This window comes from Chlorocebus sabaeus, chromosome 17 (assembly GCF_047675955.1).
Source record: "Chlorocebus sabaeus isolate Y175 chromosome 17, mChlSab1.0.hap1, whole genome shotgun sequence".
Lineage (NCBI taxonomy): Eukaryota > Metazoa > Chordata > Mammalia > Primates > Cercopithecidae > Chlorocebus > Chlorocebus sabaeus.
In genome coordinates this window covers 36,714,662-36,736,753 of record NC_132920.1, presented here as the reverse complement: position 1 = coordinate 36,736,753, position 22,092 = coordinate 36,714,662, and the positions used below count along the sequence as shown (strand labels likewise).

At 43.2% G+C, this 22,092-nt stretch overlaps 1 protein-coding gene and 1 pseudogene across 1 annotated transcript; one reads left to right on the top strand and one right to left on the bottom strand.

Annotated features, from left to right (window-relative positions):
* The first annotated feature begins 8,918 nt into the window (after nt 1-8,918).
* On the top strand, nt 8,919-9,433 carry LOC103221585 (small ribosomal subunit protein eS10-like; annotated as a pseudogene).
* A 2,888-nt stretch (nt 9,434-12,321) lies between these two features.
* On the bottom strand, nt 12,322-21,002 carry SRSF3 (serine and arginine rich splicing factor 3). Its single transcript, XM_007972781.3, has 6 exons — nt 20,659-21,002; nt 18,220-18,427; nt 16,233-16,367; nt 14,040-14,078; nt 13,438-13,524; nt 12,322-13,281 (listed from the first exon to the last, which is right to left on the bottom strand). The coding sequence occupies exons 2-6, from the start codon at nt 18,423-18,425 to the stop codon at nt 13,254-13,256; spliced, it is 495 nt and encodes a 164-aa protein (XP_007970972.1). The 5' UTR covers nt 18,426-18,427; nt 20,659-21,002; the 3' UTR covers nt 12,322-13,253.
* Between the last annotated feature and the right edge of the window lie 1,090 nt (nt 21,003-22,092).

Here is a 22,092-nt window from a genome sequence, read left to right as displayed (position 1 = left end):
GGGAGATAATTCCAATGTCACAGGTTGATGGAAAAAAAGCATCATTCATGTGCTTGGCATCTATTAATTCTACTTCAGTTTTCTTCCTATCTGGTTGGCTACTTTTTCTCTCCTACACCTTGCTCAGGGGATATCCCCAGTACTGGCAATATGAGTGTGTTTAGCAAAGGAGCAAAGGAAAGCATTTTCTGGTGACAAGTCTCATCTGGCTGTTCGGTGACACCAAGGCACATGCCCGGGAAACTGGTAGTTTCCAGTTTGGCACCACAGCCTCTAGAGAAACAGAACTAGGCACCTTTCCCAGCAAGTTTATGGAGCAAAAACAGGGATGTGCAGGTACCAGGCAGCAGGGTCCCAGGCTGAGGGCAGAGATGTGGCTTGTTTCCTATCTAGGGATGCCTGGGGAGAATTAGGGTAAAAAGGCAAACAGCAGGTCAAGGTAGCTTATTTGGGCCAAGGTTGAAGATTGCAGCCTGAGACACACTTCCAGGTTGCCTTGGAGAATATTCCATCAAAGGACAGGCTCAAGTTTTTACAGAAAAAAGGATGAATCAAAAGACAGGTGATTACAAAAGTTGTTCGTCAGGAATGCTCATTGGTTTACAGAAATAACATTGGTTAGTGACTGGTTATCCACTGTTGAATTTTAGGATGATGGCATTTTATGGCTACTTGGCGTCACAGTTTAGAACCCACATGGCAAGTGACTTCAAGAGGTAATTATTTAGCTCAAGGAGGGAATGAAGACAGGACTGCTGTTATATGCCTCTCTGGTCCTAGTAATTTAAAAGGAATCACATTCCTCAGATTAAAGGGTGTTTTTCTTCCTTACAACAGACTGGGTCAAAGTGACCAACTACACTTCTGTGGGATCAGAAACAGACTTTAATCTTGACTGCCCAGGCAGGATTGCAGTGGCACAATCTCAGCTCACTGCAACTTCCACCTCCCAGGTTCAAGCAATTCTCCTGCCTCAGCCTCCCCAGTAGCTGGGACTACAGGCGTGCTCCACCACGCCCAGCTAATTTTTTTTTTTTTTTTAGTAGAGATGGGGTTTTGCCATGTTGGTAAGGCTGGTCTCAAACTCCTGACCTCAAATGATCTGCCCGCCTGGGCCTCCCAAAGTGCTGGGATTACGAGCATGAGTCCCCGCGTTCCAAGTGATTCCAATGTGCAGCAAAGGGGAGAGAAGACAGCATGAATACCCTGTGAAGTATATTGTTATCCCCCAACTTTTCAAACAAGGAAACTAAGGAAGTGATTTGCCCTCAGCACACAGCCAAAAAACAAAAATTTGAACTCAAGGCAGCCTCATTGCAAACACAGTTTTAAAACAGCTATTTAGCAGTTTTAACCCACGCCATCTTTCCTACCTGCCTATCCCTTCAGAATCCCCTTTCTTAACATATGCCCAAACTTGTCTGTCCACAAATGTCCCTCTTGACCTTGGACCACTCGATTCAGTAGTCCCCCTTCCGCACTCTTCGAAACTGGACAGATTCAAAAGTGGTTAAGGAGGAGCAAGGTCAGTGGAAGCACACTCCCAGCAGGCAAATTAAGGTCATTTCTGCCTGCCCAGCACCCAAAAGAGCCATTCTTAAGCCATTAGCTGAGTACTTACTGCATGCCAACACAAGCCTGCACAGAACACTTATTATTTACTGAGCGGTGTGCTATGCCCTGTGTTGACTGCTTTACTTGCATGACACTGTATTCTTGATATTAACAATAGGGAATAGTTGCTTCCTATTATAACCATTTTACAGATGAGAAAAATGAAACCCCAGAGATTACACAACTGGCCCAAAGTCATAGAGCTGTAAGGAAGCAAGGATTCAAATCTGGGCTGCTGTTTCCAAGCCTCACGGCCTTAACATTACACTGCTCCCTATAACAAGCCCTGGATTTGCTGCTGAGGCACCAGAGCCCTTCTCTGCCACTGTGTCCCTGTGTGACCTTGAACAAATCCACTTTCTCATCTCTAAACACAGAATTTGCACTATCGATTCTGATGCCCTTTCCAGTTTATCTACACCTGGTCCTGCAACCAAATTTACAGTTCCAGCTCAATTACCACTGGGCTGCGAAGTTAAACTTGCCAAGCCCCTCTGAACTTAAATCTCTTCCTCAATAAATGGAGTTGCTCACATCAACCTTACTACTAACACCCTTTTGAATCATTTTATTCCTGCCAACTGCTGTCATACCCAAGAGCTGGCATTGGTTCAGGTACCAGTCTTGGATGACACACAGAGTAAGTAAAAACCTTTCCTTCCATCCACTTCTGTTGAGAATTAATCAAAATTATTTGACGAAAGGAATGGAGCTTTCTTCCAGGTCAACAGTTTGCCAGCTGCTGTAGAGAGCTTGGTTTTTGTTTTTGTTTTTTGTTGTTTTTGAGACAGGGCCTCACTCTGTCACCCAGGCTGGAGTGCAGTGGCACAATCTGCGCTCACTGCAACCTCTACCTCCTGGGCTCAAAGCGATCCTCCCACCTCAGCCTCTTGAGTAGCTGGCACTACAAGCACATGCCACCATGCCCAGTTAATTTTTGTATTTTTTGTAGAGACGGGGTTTTGCCATGTTGCCCAGGTTGGTCTCCTGAGCTCAGGCAATCCACCTGCCTCAGGCTCCCAAAATGCTGGGAAGAAAAACAGCTTTAATTACCAAGTAAGTGAGCACTTAAATTTGTCTACTTAACTTTGACCACTAGTTTTTCACCAACAACTCAGAAATAAGACACAACAGTCTCCTAACTTGGGCTATCATTTTGAAACAAAAGAGCTCATGAATCTCTGGTGGGGGGAAAAAAAGAGAGAGAGAGAGAAAAGGTTTGTATACTTTTCTCTGTAAGACTGAAAGCTAATTTAAAAGTCTTCCCTGTTTGATGTTTACCAGTTCTCATCCAAAACTCAATACTCACCAATGTGTTGCCCTAGCATGTCTACACAGTTAAAACTAGAGTGGAAACCCAGACTACTGTAGCAACAGCAGCCAGTTACAGCTTTCAATCATGCCCATGAGATTAGTAACATGGACAGACTGAAACAATGCCAACCGTTCCACGAGCACAGCTTCATCTTCCCTGACAACAGCAACACTGTTGTATTAAATTGTGCAGCCCTTTGGCATCCCTCAGGACAAAGCTAGGCAGGCCTGTCAATAAACGTCTTGCCAGGCACAGTGGCTCACACCTGTAATCCCAGCACTTTAGGAGGCCAAGGTGGGTGGATCATAAACTCGGGAGTTCGAGACCAGCCTGGCCAACATAGTGAAACCCCATCTCTACTAAAAATACAAAAAATTGGTCGGGCGCAGTGGCTCACACCTGTAATCCCAGCACTTTGGGAGGCTGAGGTGGGCAGATCACCTGAGGTCGTCAGGAGTTCAAGACCAGCCTGACCAAGATGGAGAAACTCCGTCTCTACTAAAAATACAAAATTAGCAGGGCATGGTGGTGCATGTCTATAATCCCAGCTACTTGGGAGGCCGAGGCAGGAGAATCGCTTGAAGCTGGGAGGCGGAGGTTGCAGTAAGCCAAGATCGCGCCATTGCACTCCAGCCTGGGCAACAAGAGCAAAACTCCATCTCAAAAAAACAAAAGTTGGCCGAGTGCAGTGGCTCATGCCAGTAATCCCAGTACTTTGGGAGGCTGAAGTGGGCAGATTGCGAGGTCAGGAGTTCAAGACCAGCCTGGCCAATATGGTGAAACCCCGTCTCCAATAAAAATATTTTAAAAAATTAGCTGGGCATGGTGGCACTCGCCTGTAGTCCCAGCTACTAGGGAGGCTGAGGCAAAACTGCCTGAACCCGGGAGGCAGAGGTAGCAGTGAGCTAAGATCACACAACTTCACTCCAGCCAGGGCGACAGAGCAAGACTCCATCTCAAAACACACACGCACGTGCGCACACACACACACACACAGTTAGCCGGGTGCCTGTAATTCCAGCTACTCGGGAGGCTGAGGCAGGAGAATCGCTTGAACCCAGGAGGTGGAAGTTGCAGGGAGCCAAGATCCTGCCATTGCACTCCATCCAGCCTGGGGCACAAGAGTGAAACTCTGTCTCAAAAAAAAAACCGCCAGGTGTGGTGGCTCACGCCTGTAATCCCAGCATGTTGGGAGGCTGAGGTACGCAGATCACGAGATCAAGATCATCCTGGCCAACATGGTGAAACCCCGTCTCTACTTAAAAAAATACAAAAAATTAGCTGGGTGTGGTGGCACACGCCTGTAGTCCCAGCTACCAGGGAGGCTGAGGCAGGAGAATCACTTGAACCCAGGAGATGGAGGCTGCAGTGAGCCAGGATCGCCACCACTGCACTTCAGCCTGGCAACAGAGCAAGACTCCATCGCAAAATAAAAAAAAAGAAAGAGCCGGGTGCGGTGGCTCACGCCTGTAATCCCAGCACTTTGGGAGGCCGAGGCGGGCGGATCATGAGGTCAGGAGATCGAGACCATCCTGGCTAACACGGTGAAACTCCTTCTCTACTAAAAATACAAAAAATTAGCTAGCCGTGGTGGTGCACGCCTGTAGTCCCAGCTACTTGGAGGCTGAGGCAGGAGAATGGCGTGAACCCGGGAGGCGGAGCTTGCAGTGAGCTGAGATCAGGCCACTGCACTCCAGTCCGGGGCGACAGAGCAAGACTCCATCTCAAAAAAAAAAAAAAAAAGTCTTAACTGACTGCTTAAATAATTATGGTACCTGCCCATATAATAGCATATACTATAGGTCTATACACTATATATACACCTTAGATTTACATGCTTCAGATGTATAAAAAGGAAGCTGATACAATGATTAGCATTTCTATCTGCATAAATACTTGCTCATCATAAATGCATAACTTTTAGAATACACAATTACAGATGAGTTGACATGAGAAAAATACACAAAAGTCTTAAGTTACCTTTATAAAAGACTGGAGGAGGTAATTATTTTCCAGTGTTTGTACAATTTTTTTACTACAAGCATGCTTTATAATTGAGAAGACATGCTCTAAATCCTGACAATCAACGAGTGGCAACAAAATGGCATTTTATGATTGGGATGAAAAAGTTAAAATGTAATGGAACAGAAAACAAGGGTTTTGGAGTCAAGGCTTCCTTGGGTTCTAAACACAATCATTATTTATATTTAGTAGGACACATAAGGCATATGGAACATTTTCTGCCCTTTTAACAGATAACCTCGGGCTGGGTGCGGTGGCTCACGCCTATAATCCCAGCACCTTGGAAGGCGGGTGAATTGCTTGAGGCCAAGAGTCCAAAGACTAACCTGGCCAACATGGCAAAACCCTGCCTCTACTTAAAAATACACCAGATACCTCTCAAGTGGTTCAACAGCACATATGAAAATGGCTCTACCAAAAAAAAAAAAAAAAAAAAAAAAATCCTTTGTCATCAAAAAATAAAGAAAATGGCTCTCATTTGGCAGAAATGGTGCGACATAGTTTCTTTCCTGACCACTCCAACTGTCTTCACTGAAATGTCCAGCAACCTAAAAGGCAGACACTTTTTTTTTGAGACGGAGTTGTTGCCCAGGCTGGAATGCAATGGCACGATCTCAGCTCACTGCAACCTCCGCCTCCCAGGTTCAAGCGATTCTCCTGGCTCAGCCTCCCCACAGTAGCTGAGATTACAGGCATATGCCAACACGCCCGGCTTTTTTTTTTTTTTTTTTTTTTTAAAGTAGAGATGGGGTTTCTCCATGTTGGTCAGGCTGGTCTCAAACTCCAGACCTCTGGTGATCCACCCACCTTGGCTTCCCAAAGTGCTCAGATTACAGGTGTGAGCCACAGCGCCTGGCCTAAGGCAGATACTTTCAATGATTCAGTTCTTAGCCCTCTCCTTGTCAGCGTATTCATACTCCAACTTGCAAAGCACGTGACCTCTTCAAACCTCACTCTTTGAAGCCAATTTCATGTCAAATGGATTGCTATATATTGCCAACTGAAATCTAACCAAGACTGCCAGCTCAATAAACCTGTCCTCATTAAACTCCAAGCAGCTAGAATGAGTGAGCCAGCTATTTCATCGATGCACTCTAATACTCCCAACTTCTTGGTTTTCCTGTTAGTATTAAAGCTGGACAAGTTGTCTTAAACATGCTTGTTCAAGTACATGGCTGAAGGAAAGTAAAAAACCAATCAGATTTGGACCCACTTCAAACTCATGGCTTAAATAAACCGTTTTACCTCAATCCTAGTGCAGTTTACATTCTCAATTGTTTCTGCCTCTAAACCCGTATTTCACGATTAAGCCATTTATTTCTTCCTCTTCACCTCAGATTCATTAGTCTTTCCTTATCATTTGAATGTGAGCTCCGGAATTGGGATGGCCAGTTGCAATGACTCATGCCCCAACACTTTGGGAAGCCAAGGCTGTGGGGGTCCTTGAGCGTAGCCTGGGCAACAGTGAAATACCATCTCACAAAAAACTGCCTGGGGCTGGGCGCAGTGGCTCACACCTGTAATCTCAGCACTTTGAGAGGCCAAGGTGGGCAGATCATGAGGTCAAGACACCGAGACCATCCTGGCCAACATGGTAAAACCCTGTTTCTACTGAAATACAAAAAAATTAGCCGGGCATGGTGGTGTGCACCTGTAGTCCCAGCTACTCGGGAGGCTGAGGCAGGGGAATTGCTTGAACCTGGGAGGTGGAGATTGCAGTAAGCCCAGATCATGTCACTGCACTGCCTGGCGGCAGAGCAAGACTCCATCTCAAAAAAAACTAGCTGGGTGTAATGGCAAGCATCTGCCACCCAACTGCTCAGAAGGCTGAGGCTGGAGGATCACTTGAGCCCAAGAGGTCGAGGTTGTAGTGAGATATGATGGTGCCACTGCACTCCATCCAACCTGGGTGACAGAGCAAGAATGTGCTTCAAAAATACAAAAATTTAAAAACTGGGGTGAGACAAGGTGTGGTGGCTCATACCTATAATCACAGTTCTTCGGGAGGCCAAGGCAGACAGATAACTTGAGGTCAGGAGTTCCAGATCAGCCTGGCCAATAGGGTGAAACACCATTCTCTACCAAAAACACAAAACTAGCCAGGCATGGCGGCTCATACCCGTAATCCCAGCTACTCGGGAGGCTGAGGCAGGATAATCACTTGAACCTGGGAAGCAGAGGTTGCAGTGGGCTGACATCACACCACTGCACTCCAGCCTGGGGGACAGAGAGACTCCATCTCAAAACCAACCAACCAACCAACAACAAAAAAAACAACTGGGGTGAAAATGAATTGCTAAAGGTCAACAGCCTAAACTTGCACTCCAGTCAAACACAATTATTATATAGATTTTTATTTCTAGATATTGAGCTGGTGTTATGATTTATCACCATATCCCATAAGTGGCTTGTGTCATGGTCTTTTGACATGTGAGGAAAATATGAAAAAATTAAATGACAAATCAACATTCCAATTTGTATTTATAAAATACTTTCATTGAAAACATGGGTAGTTTTATCTAAACTAAAAATAAATGTAATTATGAGATTCTGGTGGCAGAGAGCCAGCTGGACGAGGTGTTTAAAAGTTACCAGCTACCTGAGCTTAAGATTTAGAATTGTTTCCCAAAGGAGTTATTCTTTCAAAAATGAAACTTCTAGGCTGGGCGCGGTGGCTTATGCCTGTAATCCCAGCACTTTTGGGAGGCCGAGGCAGGCACATCACTTGAGATCAGGAGTTCAAGACCAGCCTGGCCAACACGGTGAAACCCTGGCTCTACTAAAAATACAAAAATTAGCTGGGCGTGGTGGCACATGCCTGTAGTCCCAGCTACTAGGGAGGCTGAGGCAGGAGAATCACTTGAACCCACGAGGCGAAGGTGGCAGTGAGCCGAGATCAAGCCACTGCACTCCAGCCTGGGTAACAGACTCCATCTCAAAAAAAAATTTAAATAAAAAATAAATTTCTATGTCTCAAGACTTATACAACGTTCTTTTTTTTTTTTTTAATACTCGAAGATTTCCTTCTCCAAATGACCAATATAAATTGCACATCTCCACCCCACCCCCTCCCGCCGCTGCCCTGCTCCAGGCAGCATTAGGCAACAACTTCAATAACATTCCCCTTAGGTTGACATTTTGGGGCTTTGTGAGCAAATAAAAAAACAGTAAACAATGCTAACTTGGCCAGGGCAAGGTGACTCAGGCCTGTAATTCCAGCACTTTGGGAGGCTGAGGCAGAAGGATCGCTTGAGGAGTTCCAGACCAGCCTGGGGAACATAACCACATCTCTTAAAAAACATTTTTTTGTGGTGTGTGACTGTAGTTCTAGCTGCTTGGGAGACTGAGGTGGGAGGAATGCTTGAGCCCAAGAGGCCAAGGCTGCAGTAAGCCATGGCAACACTGGTCTCAAAAAACAAAACACAAACAAGAATGCTAACTTGCTCCAGATGAAATCTGAATGAGGCATATATTGAAACAAAGGTGCCCAACCACAAATTATCAAGGCTTTCAAAAGCAGACTCCAACCTATAGACTTTTCCGGAAGGTTTAATTTTGCCCTGTAAATAGTCTCCATCTCGGGACCTTCCAAATGATTAGGGAGAAGTATCAATGTTTTGATATTTCCATTTGCTCAAGACACATGTACCAACTTACAGTGAGGCACTACATGGCCATATTCTACATCTTTTATAGTAAAACAACCATACAATGCCTTGTATCAGAAATGAGAAAGACCTAAAGATTAAAAAAGCAATGTTGGTGGAGTTCCAGTTCCATTGGCTCCCATCCGGGCCATCCTGCCGCCTTATCTGCTGCTCCTCCCTAGGATGCGGGCAGAGGGCCTTTCTCCCACTCCCCCCACACCCATTTCTGAGTAGCAACAGGGGTTGGAGGCTTATTTTATGGGGTAGGGGGCCGCTGGTTGGCGAAGATTGTCGGAGGGAGAGTGGGAGGATGAAGCTAGTGCGTGGCGGAGACCTGTCAGATGTTGATGCCTAAGAACCAGATTGCCATTTATGAACTCCTTTTTAAGGAGAGAGTCATGGTGGCCAAGAAGGATGTCCACATGCCTAAGCACCCGGAGCTGGCAGACAAGAATGTGCCCAACCTTCATCTTCATGTCATGAAGGCCATGCAGTCTCTCAAGTCCCGAGGCTACGTGAAGAACAGTTTGCCTGGAGACATTTCTACTGGTACCTTACCAATGAGGGTATCTCCGTGATTACCTTCATCTGCCCCCGGAGATTGTGCCTGCCACCCTATGCTGTAGTTGTCCAGACTGGCAGGCCTCGGCCTAAAGGTCTGGAGGGTGAGCAACCTGCAAAGCTCACAAGAGGGGAAGCTGACAGAGATACCTACAGAAGGAGTGCTGTGCCACCTGGTGCCGACAAGAAAGCCGAGGCTGGGGCTGGGTCAGCAACCGAATTTCAGTTTAGAGGCAGATTTGGTCATGGACCACGTGGTCGGCCACCTCGGTAAAACTGGAGAGGATTCTTTTGCATTGAATAAACTTACAGCCAAAAAAAAAAACACCAATGTTTTGCACATGTATTTCATGTGTTACTTTAGGAATCATTTTTGGTACCTTCATCAAATCCACAGAAAATACGATACTAAATGAGAATCCAAATACTGTATTATGAAGTACTACAGTCCAACAAGGGGAAAGTTGCATGGACAAAACTAAGCAATTATACTAGGCTAACCAAAACATATTTTTTTTTTTTTTGGAGACAGAGTTTCGCTTTCACTTAGGCTGAAGTGGCTAGATCTCAGCTCACAGCAACCTCCAACCACCAGGAGCAGCGCTTCTCCTGCCTCAGCCTCCCAAGTGGCTGGGATTATAGGCGCCTGCCACTATGCCTGGCTAATTTTTGTAAGTAGAAACAGGATTTCACCATGTTGACCAGGCTGGTCTCTAACTCCTGACCACAAGTGATCCGCCTGCCTCAACCTCCTAGAGTATGGTGATTACAGGCATGAGCCATCGTGCCCAGTCAAAACAAATTTCAATGATCTTGGTCTCAGAACCTTAAGGGGTCTACAGCTGCATTCTCTTCAGGTACCCAATGAATCCTTAATAAAACAGGATGAAAAAAAATAGTGTGGACATATAAAATCAAATTCAACACTACTGGATTATTTAGAGAAAAATATACTTCCAACCCAGTTTTTCTTCAGTAACTTTAATTAGAAATCTTTCTCGAAAAGATGGAAAACCAGAAGGCAACAATCTGGCAATACAAAAATATACAACTATAAGAGATTACCACCAACTAGATATGACAACTAAATCTCATTCAGAACTCTGAAAAAAACAAACTTGGACAATATACTAAACTAGTGGTTCTCACATCACCATGAGTATTTATCATGTAGAACTCCTCAAAATTACACAGGGTTAGGTCACCCTGAAAAACTAAGTCAATGAGCCAGGAGTCTGGCTGTATCTATTCTGAAATACCTCTTCAATCCAACAAAATTCCTAATTAAGCAGCACTGTACTAAAATCAATATAGTAATAACCTGGATTTCCCACTCACATATGGGTTTGAGTGAGCGCGACTGACCGCAGTCTAATAAGGTGGGGGTGTCATGGACATTGACAGATTGCATGTTTGAAAGGATCTCTAAGATACTCATACGGTAGATACAGGGTACCTGTGCTTGGTCAACTACACCTTCCTTATTTTCAACTTTCTGCGAAAGACATGGAGGTCAGAAGCAACCCACAATAAACTGTGAACCAAATCAAGCTAAATATTCCTTTAAAAAAGAAAAAAAATTGAAATGTAAATCTTGTCATGCTGGGCAGACTGGCCTCAAACTCCTGGCTTCAAGAGATCCTCCCGCCCGCCCTAGCCTCCCAAAGTGCTAGGGATTACAAGCATGAGCCACCACGTTCAGCCAGTATCTTTGAAAACATAACCAACTATAATCCTTAATATTTCTTTACATTGCCATCAAGTGTTAATAATAGTGATTTCTAGTGAACACCTTAATCCTTAAACCACAGGTCTGAGTTCAGTTTTGTGATTTCTTTCAGTTTTACACTCAACCCAGAATATGGACAAGACTGGTTAATGTGACCTGTTATTTTGGAAATTACAGGAACTTTAAAACTTCCAAAGAGCCACAATCTAAATGTGCAATTCAAAGCTTTAACAAGTTCCATGTTCTACAGTTTAAGTCTTGAGGTTGTGCTAGGGCTTCTAGTTAAAGTAACTGCAAACTGGGACTGTAAGTCACTTAAGTCAGGGTAACTCCCTGGTAAAGTCACTTTTATTTTAGGTTCTGTATTATTCCTCTTAGCCATATTATACCCATAACTAACTGTCCTTTTTACAGAAACCCTTCCAATTTAAGAGCCTGCATATTTTGGGCATATAGTTCCAAAAAATGCCCATGTTAAGTTCTCCATTTATAAAAGCAATGTAATTGACACATTGCGTGGCTTCCGTAACTTCTTAGCTATCTTGCCTTGTTCCTAACAGGAACAGTTTTTAGGCTATGTGGGAATACTGAAAGACAAAATGCCCAATGCTAGAGTTTGCAGTAAATCAACAGTCTGAAAAGTGTCTTTCTTGAACATGCTTTCACTCAGGTTGGAGTGAAGTAGCTAGATCTCAGCTCTTAAAGCTAACATGCTTAACTTCAAGGCTGAATCTTCCTGACACCAATTCTCCCCGCGAGATTTGTGTAAAAGGTGGAAATAATTTAATAATTATTTCGGCCATATATCTTAATATATTCATATAGCTTGAACTCTTAATGCAATGACTTATCTTTCATATTTAAGACAGTCAATACAGCATAATCCAAAACTATCTTGAAAGAGCATATTTAAGGAAACTAAGCCACAAGACTGTTGCATTATGATTTAATCTAATTGCACAAAAATTTGAAATTACAACTCCTCCCATTTTCTAAGAGGAAGGTTATGCATGCCTCCATATTCAATTCTGCACTGTTACATTTGAACCATATTGTGAACTTTACATCATGATGGATCAGCTTAGAATTCCCATGCAACACCTCAAATTAAAAAATGGAAGCAATTTTTAGACCTGTGGAAAGTTTTCATGCTAAAGATAAAAACGATTGTTAATGGGCAATTTACTTTGTGTTTAAGTACCAGGTTGCTGCTATACTTTAAAATGTTGGTCACTAAACAACATGGACCCTGAACTGGCTTCTACTCCTTAAAAAAAAAAAGTGTTAACTATCACTTAGGTGACATCTATATTCCCTTCACTTCAGAAGACTAATCCATAGTGCCTCTCAGCTGTGTTTCTTATAAAATAAGAATCGTGTAACCAACTGCTTCCCATGGGATAAGAACAATGGTTAACAGTGGGTTCAACTGACTATTACACCATTATGCTAATATTTTATTAATTCAAAAGCACTTTACAAGAAAATATAAGTATGGCTTCCAATAGGAATGTTATACCTGGACTTGGTACCAAGCTCACAGATTTGAGTTTGCAAGGAAAAACAGGCTTTCAAGTTAAACAACAATTTGTAACCAAAACTTTAATCCCAAGGATTCTCACAAAACATATTACAAATGACAGCATGAAAAAAAAATCTCGCACAGTAACTCAAAGTTCGGCTCTACAATGTACCCTTAAACTGGCAGGACATTTTTTGAAATCTCAAATTTGCACATAAAGAATGTCACGAACAGCCATGTATCCATATACAGCAATCAAATAAGGAACTTATGACCTAAAGCAAAGGTAAACTTTCTTGAATAACAGATTCTATACCAACTAGGCAACCTCTGCCCAGGATGAAAGTTGGATTTTTCAAAAACCTCTAATTTAATAGTTCAGCGTTTCTTTTTACCTGATGGCTTGTGTTTCACAGCAGTTTTTGAAGACTGCTTATTCAACTATAGCTGCATCCTATATCCCAGCTATGGAAAAAAAGTAAATCTTAGTTTTTTTGCCAGTTGTTTCTGTATTTAAAAAAAAAAAATCAGACTTCTGCTGGGCAGGTTTAGAGGTTTATTATCAGTCTATGCAAAACTAAAGTTCAAAGCAAATTCAATTTTGCTTAAGGGAACATTGTAAAGTAACAATTCTTGGTATTACATGCCTCATATGATCCATTTCAAACCATAGAGAATCACACCTTTGTGTCACTGTTTCAAGAGACAAACAGATTTTGAACAGCTAAAACATCTTAAAAATGCACCAAGCTTATGAAGTCTCAAACAAAACTTGAATTTCCTGTACATACTCCCGTCAAATGAAGTAATTTCCTGTACACCACTTCTCTTGCAAACTGTCTTCTATTTCCTTTCATTTGACCTAGATCGGCTAAAAAAACAGAAAACAAAACATTACATTTGTAACTTGGTAACTCTTAGTGATGTATCAAAATAGACTTTTAAAGTAAAAAATTCATGCTTACAAAAAAGGTCTTAGCACACTATGTATGCAAAGTCTTAAATATAAATTATCTTAAGATCTTACCTACGAGACCTAGAGAAGGATCGGGACGGCTTGTGATTTCTCTCCCGAGACAGCGATCTCTCTCTTCTCCTATCTCTAGAAAGGGACCTAAACGACAGAAAAAACATTAGGACCAATGAGGTATGGTAAAATTATACGTAAATATTCTCTTGATCTGGCATGGTGGCTCATGCCAATAATTCCAATGTTTTGGGAGGCAGAGGCAGGAAGCTCACGTGAAGCCAAGAATTTGAGAACAGAGTGGACAACAAAGATCGATCCCATCTCCACAAAAAATAAATTAGCCAGGTGTGATAGTATGTGCCTGTAGTCTGAGCTACTCAGGAGGCCGAAGAGGTAGAATCACTCCAAGGACAGGAGTTAAAGGACACAGTGAGCTATAATCACACCACTGCACTCCAGCCTGGGTGACAGACCCTCTTTTTTAAAAAAACTAAATACTTTCTAAAAAGTCTTTGAAAACTCAAAAGTGACTCATCCTTACAACCTGTTCACTATTAAAGCCAAAGTTTATTCCCATTAACCAAGCCATCTGGAAAAGTTTAAGAACAGCAGAAACACTGCCATTTCTAAGAATGTAGCCAAAAAAGGTAGTCATTTACCTGCTTCGGCTGCGAGAGAAGCTTCTCCTTCTTGGAGATCTAAAAGCAGAAACGGGAAAATTAGGCTCATCATCAATTAGTATTTATGGCGTGAGGCATTTCCCAACTTTTCAATCTCACTGTTGGGCCCAGTGAATGTGCCGAAGAACTGGCACCCATCGTCCAAAAAAAAAAAGAAAAGAAAAAAAAGGCACAGAAGGATTAAGGAACAAAAAGCTCAAGTGAAAAGCAGGTATTCCAACCATGGATTCACTTTAACAAAGAATGCTTCACAGCAGATCTGTCCAATGCAAAACTTCATGTCAAACTAACCTCACTACCCAAACACCACACCAAAATATAGTCCCACAAGTAGTTCCAAAAACAGTACCATAAACCAGTATTTGGAACCCATGCAAACCTGTAAGTCCATGACAAGACTTAGGTACCAGGTGGATAGTGTAATTTTGTGAAAACGCGGTAGGTGTAAATATTGATGCCATTAAGTGGTACATTAGAACTGCATTTGTGATCGTCACATTTAAGAGTGTGTTTAGGCTTACCAAAATTACCTTAGCTTGGCCCACACTTCAACCCCAAAATTTTAAATTTTGAAACTGTTAGTAAAACCATTTAAAGGTGATAGGATTCAACAAATTTTTGCCAGAAAAGAAAGCTCATCTGTTAGAGATATTAAAATTTTTTAGTTTGGCATCTCGCACATGCAAATAAGTTTCACTTGAAGGTCTAGTTACATTACGAGTTCCCTATCACCCTTAAAAGTTTTTCAAGCAATATATATGTACGTTACCATTCAATTATGCACAGCCAGCCTTTGATCCAGAAAAAAGAATTACTTTAAGCCGCTTACTCCTTATTTTAACCAGCAGTAAACTGTATAAGCAGGAAAAACTTACTAGTTTTGGGTTTCAACAAGCTAGAAATGGTGAGGTGAGGCTGCCGGACTGACGGCCAGGAAGAATTTGCTGAAAAGGTTTTGCCAGATGTTGCGTTGGATTTAGTTGGTTGGCGAAGGGGGTGTTGTGGATTTTTCCTGCTTTTTTGTTAGCCGAAGGCTGCTGCTGTAGTTGTTGTGAAGACATTTGGTAAATAAACAGCTGAGCTGATTGGCCAGGAATGTGTGGGCGGTCGAGGTGGCTGCTGCCGATTTGGTTAAGGTTGGAGAGAAGGCTGAGAGAAAACAGCATGCTCGGGAACCAAAGGGCGGTGCAACCTGACGACTGGCCAGCCTGGGTCATGTGAAACGACACCAGCCAAGCTGAATGGGGCGCGCTGGTCACATGACGCTGAAAGGGCTAGTTGACTGGCTAATGCAGATTCAGAGGGTGGTGAGAAGAGACATGATGGTGACTCTGTAACGGGGTTCATTTTTATTAATAGATGGACCAAAAAGCACAAAAAAAAATGAAAAACAAGCCATCAGTACAACCATCTATTAGCTAACAAATACTCTTTATTATGATGGGCAACAGTGTGCTGTTGTTTTTCAAAATAGCAAAAGGGGCAAGATTTTGAACTCCTGTCTCCTAGAAGGACTCCACTCACCTGTAAGAGGTAAATTTAGTCCTATAGAAACTATTTTGGAGGTCTGAGGAGATGTGGAGTTAGCAACCAGACAATACTGCCTGGTCCAAGAATGATGCCATTTTCAATTATAAAAAAACTGAATTTTCTCCTATTTGGGATTGAAGAACAGATGACTGGGATTACGTCTTTTTTAGCCCCCTTTATTGGTCAGTGACTTAAGTTAGTTTCAGAATGACTTCTACTTTACCAGTTGTAACATTAAAACAGCTGCCTGTTTGATAAATATTACAATTGCGCTAGTAGTAGAAAACACAAATTTGTGAAGAGCTAGAGTTGAATGTAATGTTTGTCATTATGGAGCCAAGAAATGGAAAAAGGCCTAAATTGAAGTATAAGGGAAGATTTGGAAAGATGCAACTAGAAAGATGAACTAGAAGACAGATCCAAGATAGAAGTTACTGACTACCAACATGAACAGTGACCTAAAGACAAAAGCCAACACTCAGCACAACTCACATACCCCAAACTACACCCAACAAATGTATTCATAGAAACCTCCGATTCTTCCAAAGTTTAAAACCCACCAACAAACTTTTAAGAGAAATACCTGCTCCTACTAGCTACTCCATTACACCAATACCTCTAAACAAGCTTTCTCTCAAGTACCTGCGACGAGGTGGAGGACTCCTCCTACGATAATCATCTCGAGGGCGACGACCCCAAGAGGGAGGTGGGCCACGATTTCTACTTCTTTTTTCACCATTCGACAGTTCCACTCTAACACGGCAGCCACATAGTGTTCTGAGGAAGCAAAGATATTAAACTTAAAACAGCCTAACTTTCTGACATGTGTATTAAAGCCAAAAGTACTCCCAGTTGGCTATTCTGCAAAGAACACATCTGAATGTCTGTGAAATTTAATACCAAATTTCTAGCTCCCTTATTTTTACTAATATAAGTGAGCTTTGGCCGGGCATGGTGGTACACACCTGTAATCCCAACACTTTGTGAGGCTGAGGTAGGCGGATCACTAGGTCAAGAGTTCGACACCATCCTGGCCAACATGGTGAAACCCTGGCTCTACTAAAAATACAAAAAATAGCCAGGTGTGGTGGCACATGCCTGTAATCCCAGTTACTCAGGAGGCTGAGGCAAGAGAATCGCTCAAATCCAGTAGGCAGAGGTTGCAGTGAGCCAAGATCACGCCACTGCACTCCAGCCTGGGGGACAGAGCAAGACTCTGTCTTGAAAAACAAAATAAGTTTGTTTCCCAGTTTCAAATTAAAACTTCAATTAATTTCAAATTAAACAATTAAATAGGATTTTCTAAAGTACCAATTCACAAGGAAGCCAACTTCTATTTTATTGCCTAATTGTTAGAGCCAGTCTGACTACTGAGCTCAATATTAATTTGTTAACAGTTGCAATTTAAGTGTGAAGATCCATTTATCCTTGAAAAACAAGTTCTTCTGTATCTTCATTACGACTTCTTCCTTTGAGGTCCCAGCACTTATTTCAGTTATTTGTCAGGCTGTATTTATTGGTCTCCCCCCGCCCAACTCCAAGTAAAAAATGGGCTCAAGACAAGACAACCATTTTGGCCATTTTACAGTACCCTCTCCCCTCAATAGTCAGCACAGAACAAATTATAGCTGTGGCCAGGTGAGGTGGCTCACTCCTGTAATACCAGCACTCAGATAGACTGAGGTAGGAGGATGGCTTGAGCCCAGGAGCTTGAAGTCAGCCTGGGCAACATAGACCGCCATCTGTATTATTTTTTAAATAATATACATTTTTTAAAAAAAGAAATTATAGCTCAGAGTAGTAGAAAAGACCATTACTTCTCACCCCTCATACAACCAGTCATTAAATTTAGATAAGCTATCATATTTGGACAGTGACTGGGAAGAGGTGAGCCCTGGAAAACTTTACTACGACCTGCTTGAATTGACCAACCTTTCATGTAGCTTTACAGTGAACGCTCAGACCCTTTTTTCCATTATATTTCCAAAGATGAGGAAAGGGGGGTGGGGGCATGGAGGTCAATACTCAGGCCTTACTTAGCCAGCTAACAGGACACTATTAACACAAAGGGAGATAGTAACTGATTCACTTTCTGGAATAAGTATTTCAAACACATAAAAGTAAAGATACAACAAACCCGTGTAACCATTTTGTAAACAATTTTTAAAGTATCAGTTCACAACTACTCTTAAAAATATTTGATCCTGGCTGGGCAGAGTGGCTCACACCTGTAATTCCAGCACTTTGGGAGAGAGACCCAGGCAGGCAGACCACCTGAGGTCGGGAGTTCGAGACCTGCCTGGTCAACATGGTGAAACCCCATCTTTGCTAGAAATACAAAAATCAGCCCCGCATAATGGCACACGCCTATAGTCCCAGTTACTCAGGAGGCTGAGGGAGGAGAATCACCTGAACCCGGGAGGCAGAGGCTGCGGTGAGCCGAGATTGTACCACTGCACTCCAGCCCAGGTGACAGAGCAAGACTCGTCTCAAAAAAAAAAAAAAAATCCCAATTGTATCTAAAGATACAATTGGCCAGTGATTGGGAAAGCCAGATCTAAGAGCCACATATCCTATACATTTTAAATATGAAAAATACAAGCAATACATTTGTATCAATTTAAATCACCTTCCATCTAGCTCTCGGACCGCATCAGCTGCATCTCGGGGATCTTCAAATTCAACAAAAGCAAAGCCGGGTGGGTTTCTAGCAACCCACACACTTCGGAGTGGTCCATAGTAGCCAAAAGCCCGTTCCAATTCGGTCTTGTTGCCATTGTTTCCAAGATTGCCTACATAAACCTTACAGTCCAATGGACAGGAATCACGATGCATTTCTGTAATGAAAAATACCAAAAATATTCATTTATCTAAACATCTACAGTTAAAACCACAGATCCTTAGAAAGAATTCCATTATGGTGCACAAGAGTTTAAGGTAGCATGTAAAGAGAAAAAAACCTTAATTCCAAAATGCCAGAAACCAAACAAGAAATGTTACTGCTAAGCACCCTAACTTTTACTCTCGTAACCCTCAGGAAGCCAGCAATTAGTGAAGGAAAAAACAGCTTCCTTGGAACGTGAGAACACTGGAGGAGCATTTACCATCATCTGGGCCGTGAGTTAAAGACTTAACCTGTTATTTTATTTAATTCCCAAAATAAAGCATTTCTAGAAAAGTATAAAAGAGTTCTTTTATACTCAAATATAAAAGAATGGGGACTCAAAACCAAATACAACAATGATGAAGAAAGCTAGTCCTTTAGGTTACACTACCAGGAAAGGGATTCAAAGTGCCTACATAAGCCAAAACGTATCAGCTTTAATAAAAACCCAACTTTTCATTTCAAAAAAAAATGTCCATGGACCGGGCTCACGCCTGTAATCCCAGCACTTTTGGGAAGCCGAGGCAGGCGGATCACGAGGTCAGGAGTTCGAGACCAGCCTAGCCAATATGGTGAAACTCCGTCTCAACTAAAAATACAGAAATTAGCCGGGCATGGTGGCGCACACCTTTAGTCCCAGCTACTCGGGAGGCTCAGGCAGAACAATCGCTTGAACCCGGGAAGCGGAGGTGGCAGTGAGCCAGATCGCGCCACTGTACTCCAGTCTGGGCGACAGAGCGAGGTTCCATCGTCAAAAAAATTGTTTTGGTCATTTGAAATCATAGGAACAAGGCTGCTATCACATGTCATTAAATAGACCAAAGTCTTATGCAGTAAGAATTTCTCAAGCAACGAGACCAACTTTCCAGTTTTTTTTTTTTTTAAACGTAAGCTCATAGCAGCACTTATTCACAGTAGCCAAAAAGGTGTTAACCCAAATGTCCATCAACAGAAACGGATAAGCAAAATGTGGTATAGACATAAAATGAGTATTGTTCAGAATGATGTACTGACAAATGCTCCAACGTTGGAAAATCTTGAAAACATTACGCTAAAGAAGCCAGACATAAAAATACACGATTCCATAAATACTAAATATCTAAAATAGCTAAGTTCAGAGAGACAGATTAGTGGTGGCTAGTGACTGGAGGAAGTGGGACAGGGAAACTGGGAGTAAGGGCTCAATGGGTAGGAGTCTCCTGGGGGCGGTGGGGGGTGACGGAAATGTTTTGGAACTACGTGTAAGTGATGATTACACAACACTGATTATACTAAATACTACTTTGAGATAATTTTACTTTAATAAAAAGTTACAAAGTGGCATTTGCTACTCAAAAATTCACTGCACTTTGGGGACTTATTTTTTTGTTTTTCCTTGGCGGACTTACATTTGATTAAGCTTTATTACTTAGTCGTCACTTCGGCGATGAATCTGATAAACTTGTAGACCAGTTTCAATTACATAAAAACCATATACTCAATAATTTAGCTCAAGTGCTTTCCATAAACACCACGTTCTTCTTACTCTGGGCTTGTCTAATTAAAATATCCAGTCCAGACACATCCTACTTGCTGTGACCACACCCTGTGCCCAGGAGTTCTAAGATCAAACCACTGGTGAAAATCTTTAAAAACACCGCTGGCACCTGTCTTAAGCCTACATTTTAATGGGAGGCGGCTAAAAGAACGAAGAAGTTCAAGGAAGATCGTTCGGTCTTAGAAAAAAGTGATTAGATTCAGGCTGCAAAAACTGAAACTACATGAAAGTAAAGGTGATTACGGGGGCCATTTAACATGAACTAAAAGATCCACTCTTGGTTAGTGACTTTACAAAAGCATTCCGAGGAGCTTCCCAATTAAATGATGGGCCAAAAAAAAAGGCGCCATAAACATAAAAAGGCCGCGACCTGGAATACAACTCGGCTATCGGTCCCCTTTGTGGTTCCCAACTCCCAGGTAACCCCCTATCCTGGCTCATCACCCACTAAGGAATATAAACACCTCCACCCCAAGACTAGGAAACCCTCTGATGGGCCGGGAACCCCCGCCACCGCCCCGTGCTGAACGTCACAAAATGGCGGCGGCGCCTCTTTGTCTCAATCTGGCGCCGCCATTGGGCCTGACTCCTCCTTGGTACGGTTAAATTCCACTTCCACCTCACTCCCTCTTTCGCTGGTCTCTTACCGAGATCTAGGGTTAAGAAATGCGGCGGCTCAAATCCACACGCTCCGATGGGTCTTCCTGCTTTCCTCCGGCCCAACACCCAGCAATGCTCTCGCTCACCCGGCGTCCACGAAATGGCGGACCACCGCCTTCTCCTCGCCTTTATTTATACGCCATACTGGAATCACATGATTGGACGGACTCGCCCAATGAGAAGCAGAAGAGGCCGTGACGTAGTGGCTACAAACGCAGCGAGAGCCGCGGTTGCTGGGAGCGCGCTCTGGCGGTTGCGCCGGGTGGGTGGAGAAGTGCGCCGGCGCGCGCTCGTTGTAACAGGCCTGGCGCTCCCTCGAGCGTTCTTCCTAGTCTGTCGACCTTCAAGTTACCCACAGACCCCTCTTCCTAACCTCCAAATGGGCTGGGACTTCATAAACAGCACCGTCCCCGTCACGCCCAAACACTAATAGGAGCGGTTGGCTTCTAACAAGATTAAAAGATGAATTAATTAAGTGCTTCACCCTTGTGAGCGGTTAGGCTGGAACTAAGAGCACCGCGTTTACAAACAGGTCACGGAGCTGTTTGTAACCCAGCTGGCACCAGACTGTGGCCGCCTAGATTCCACCCTGAAGGAAAAGCCTGGTTTAGAAAGTTTGCCAAACTCTTGCTGGTTTCTCGCCTCTCACGCAAACTTGCAGGACTTGGCGCTGACAGCAAAGGAGACCGGTCAGGTGACCTGGAAACTATCACCTTTAGCAAACACCGGGAAAAGGAAGTTTCTGAAGAAGTTTGAATGTAAATTGTGGGCCCCCAAGCGAATGCCGGGAGGGGTATCTCGGGCCTTTCTCCTAGCAGCCCTTGCACTGCCTGGCATGTATTTTGTCCGAACCACTTCCCTTAGGAAGACAGAGCCACAAGAATAATTAACTCTAAGGGGAGAGAGACTGTGATAAGCTTAGAAAAATCACCAAGGGCCGGGCGCCGGGCTCACGCCTGTAATCCCAGCACTTTGGGAGGCCGAGGCAGGCGGATCACTTGAGGTCAAGAGTTCAAAACTAGCCTGGCCAACATGGTCAAGAGTTCAAAACCAGCCTGGCCAACATGGTGAAATCCCGTCTCTACTAAAAATACAAATATTGGTTGGGCGTGGTGGCGGGCGCCTGTAATCTCAGCTACTTGGGAGAGCAGAAGAATCACTTGAACCCAGGAGGTGGAGGTTGCTGTGAGCTGAGATCCTCCCACAGCACTCCAGCCTGGGCCACAGAGCGAGACTTCGTGTCAAAAAAAAGGAAGAAAATAAAAATCACCAAGATTTCCTGAACAGTTCAGCTAGTCTCCTGCCCCCAAATATACCCCCACTCTAAACCCCTTTCAGTCTAGTCTGACGTATTGCTAAATTTACTTGTTACATCTGCTCTAAAAAAAAAATGAGAAAAAGGCTGGGTGTGATGGTTCATG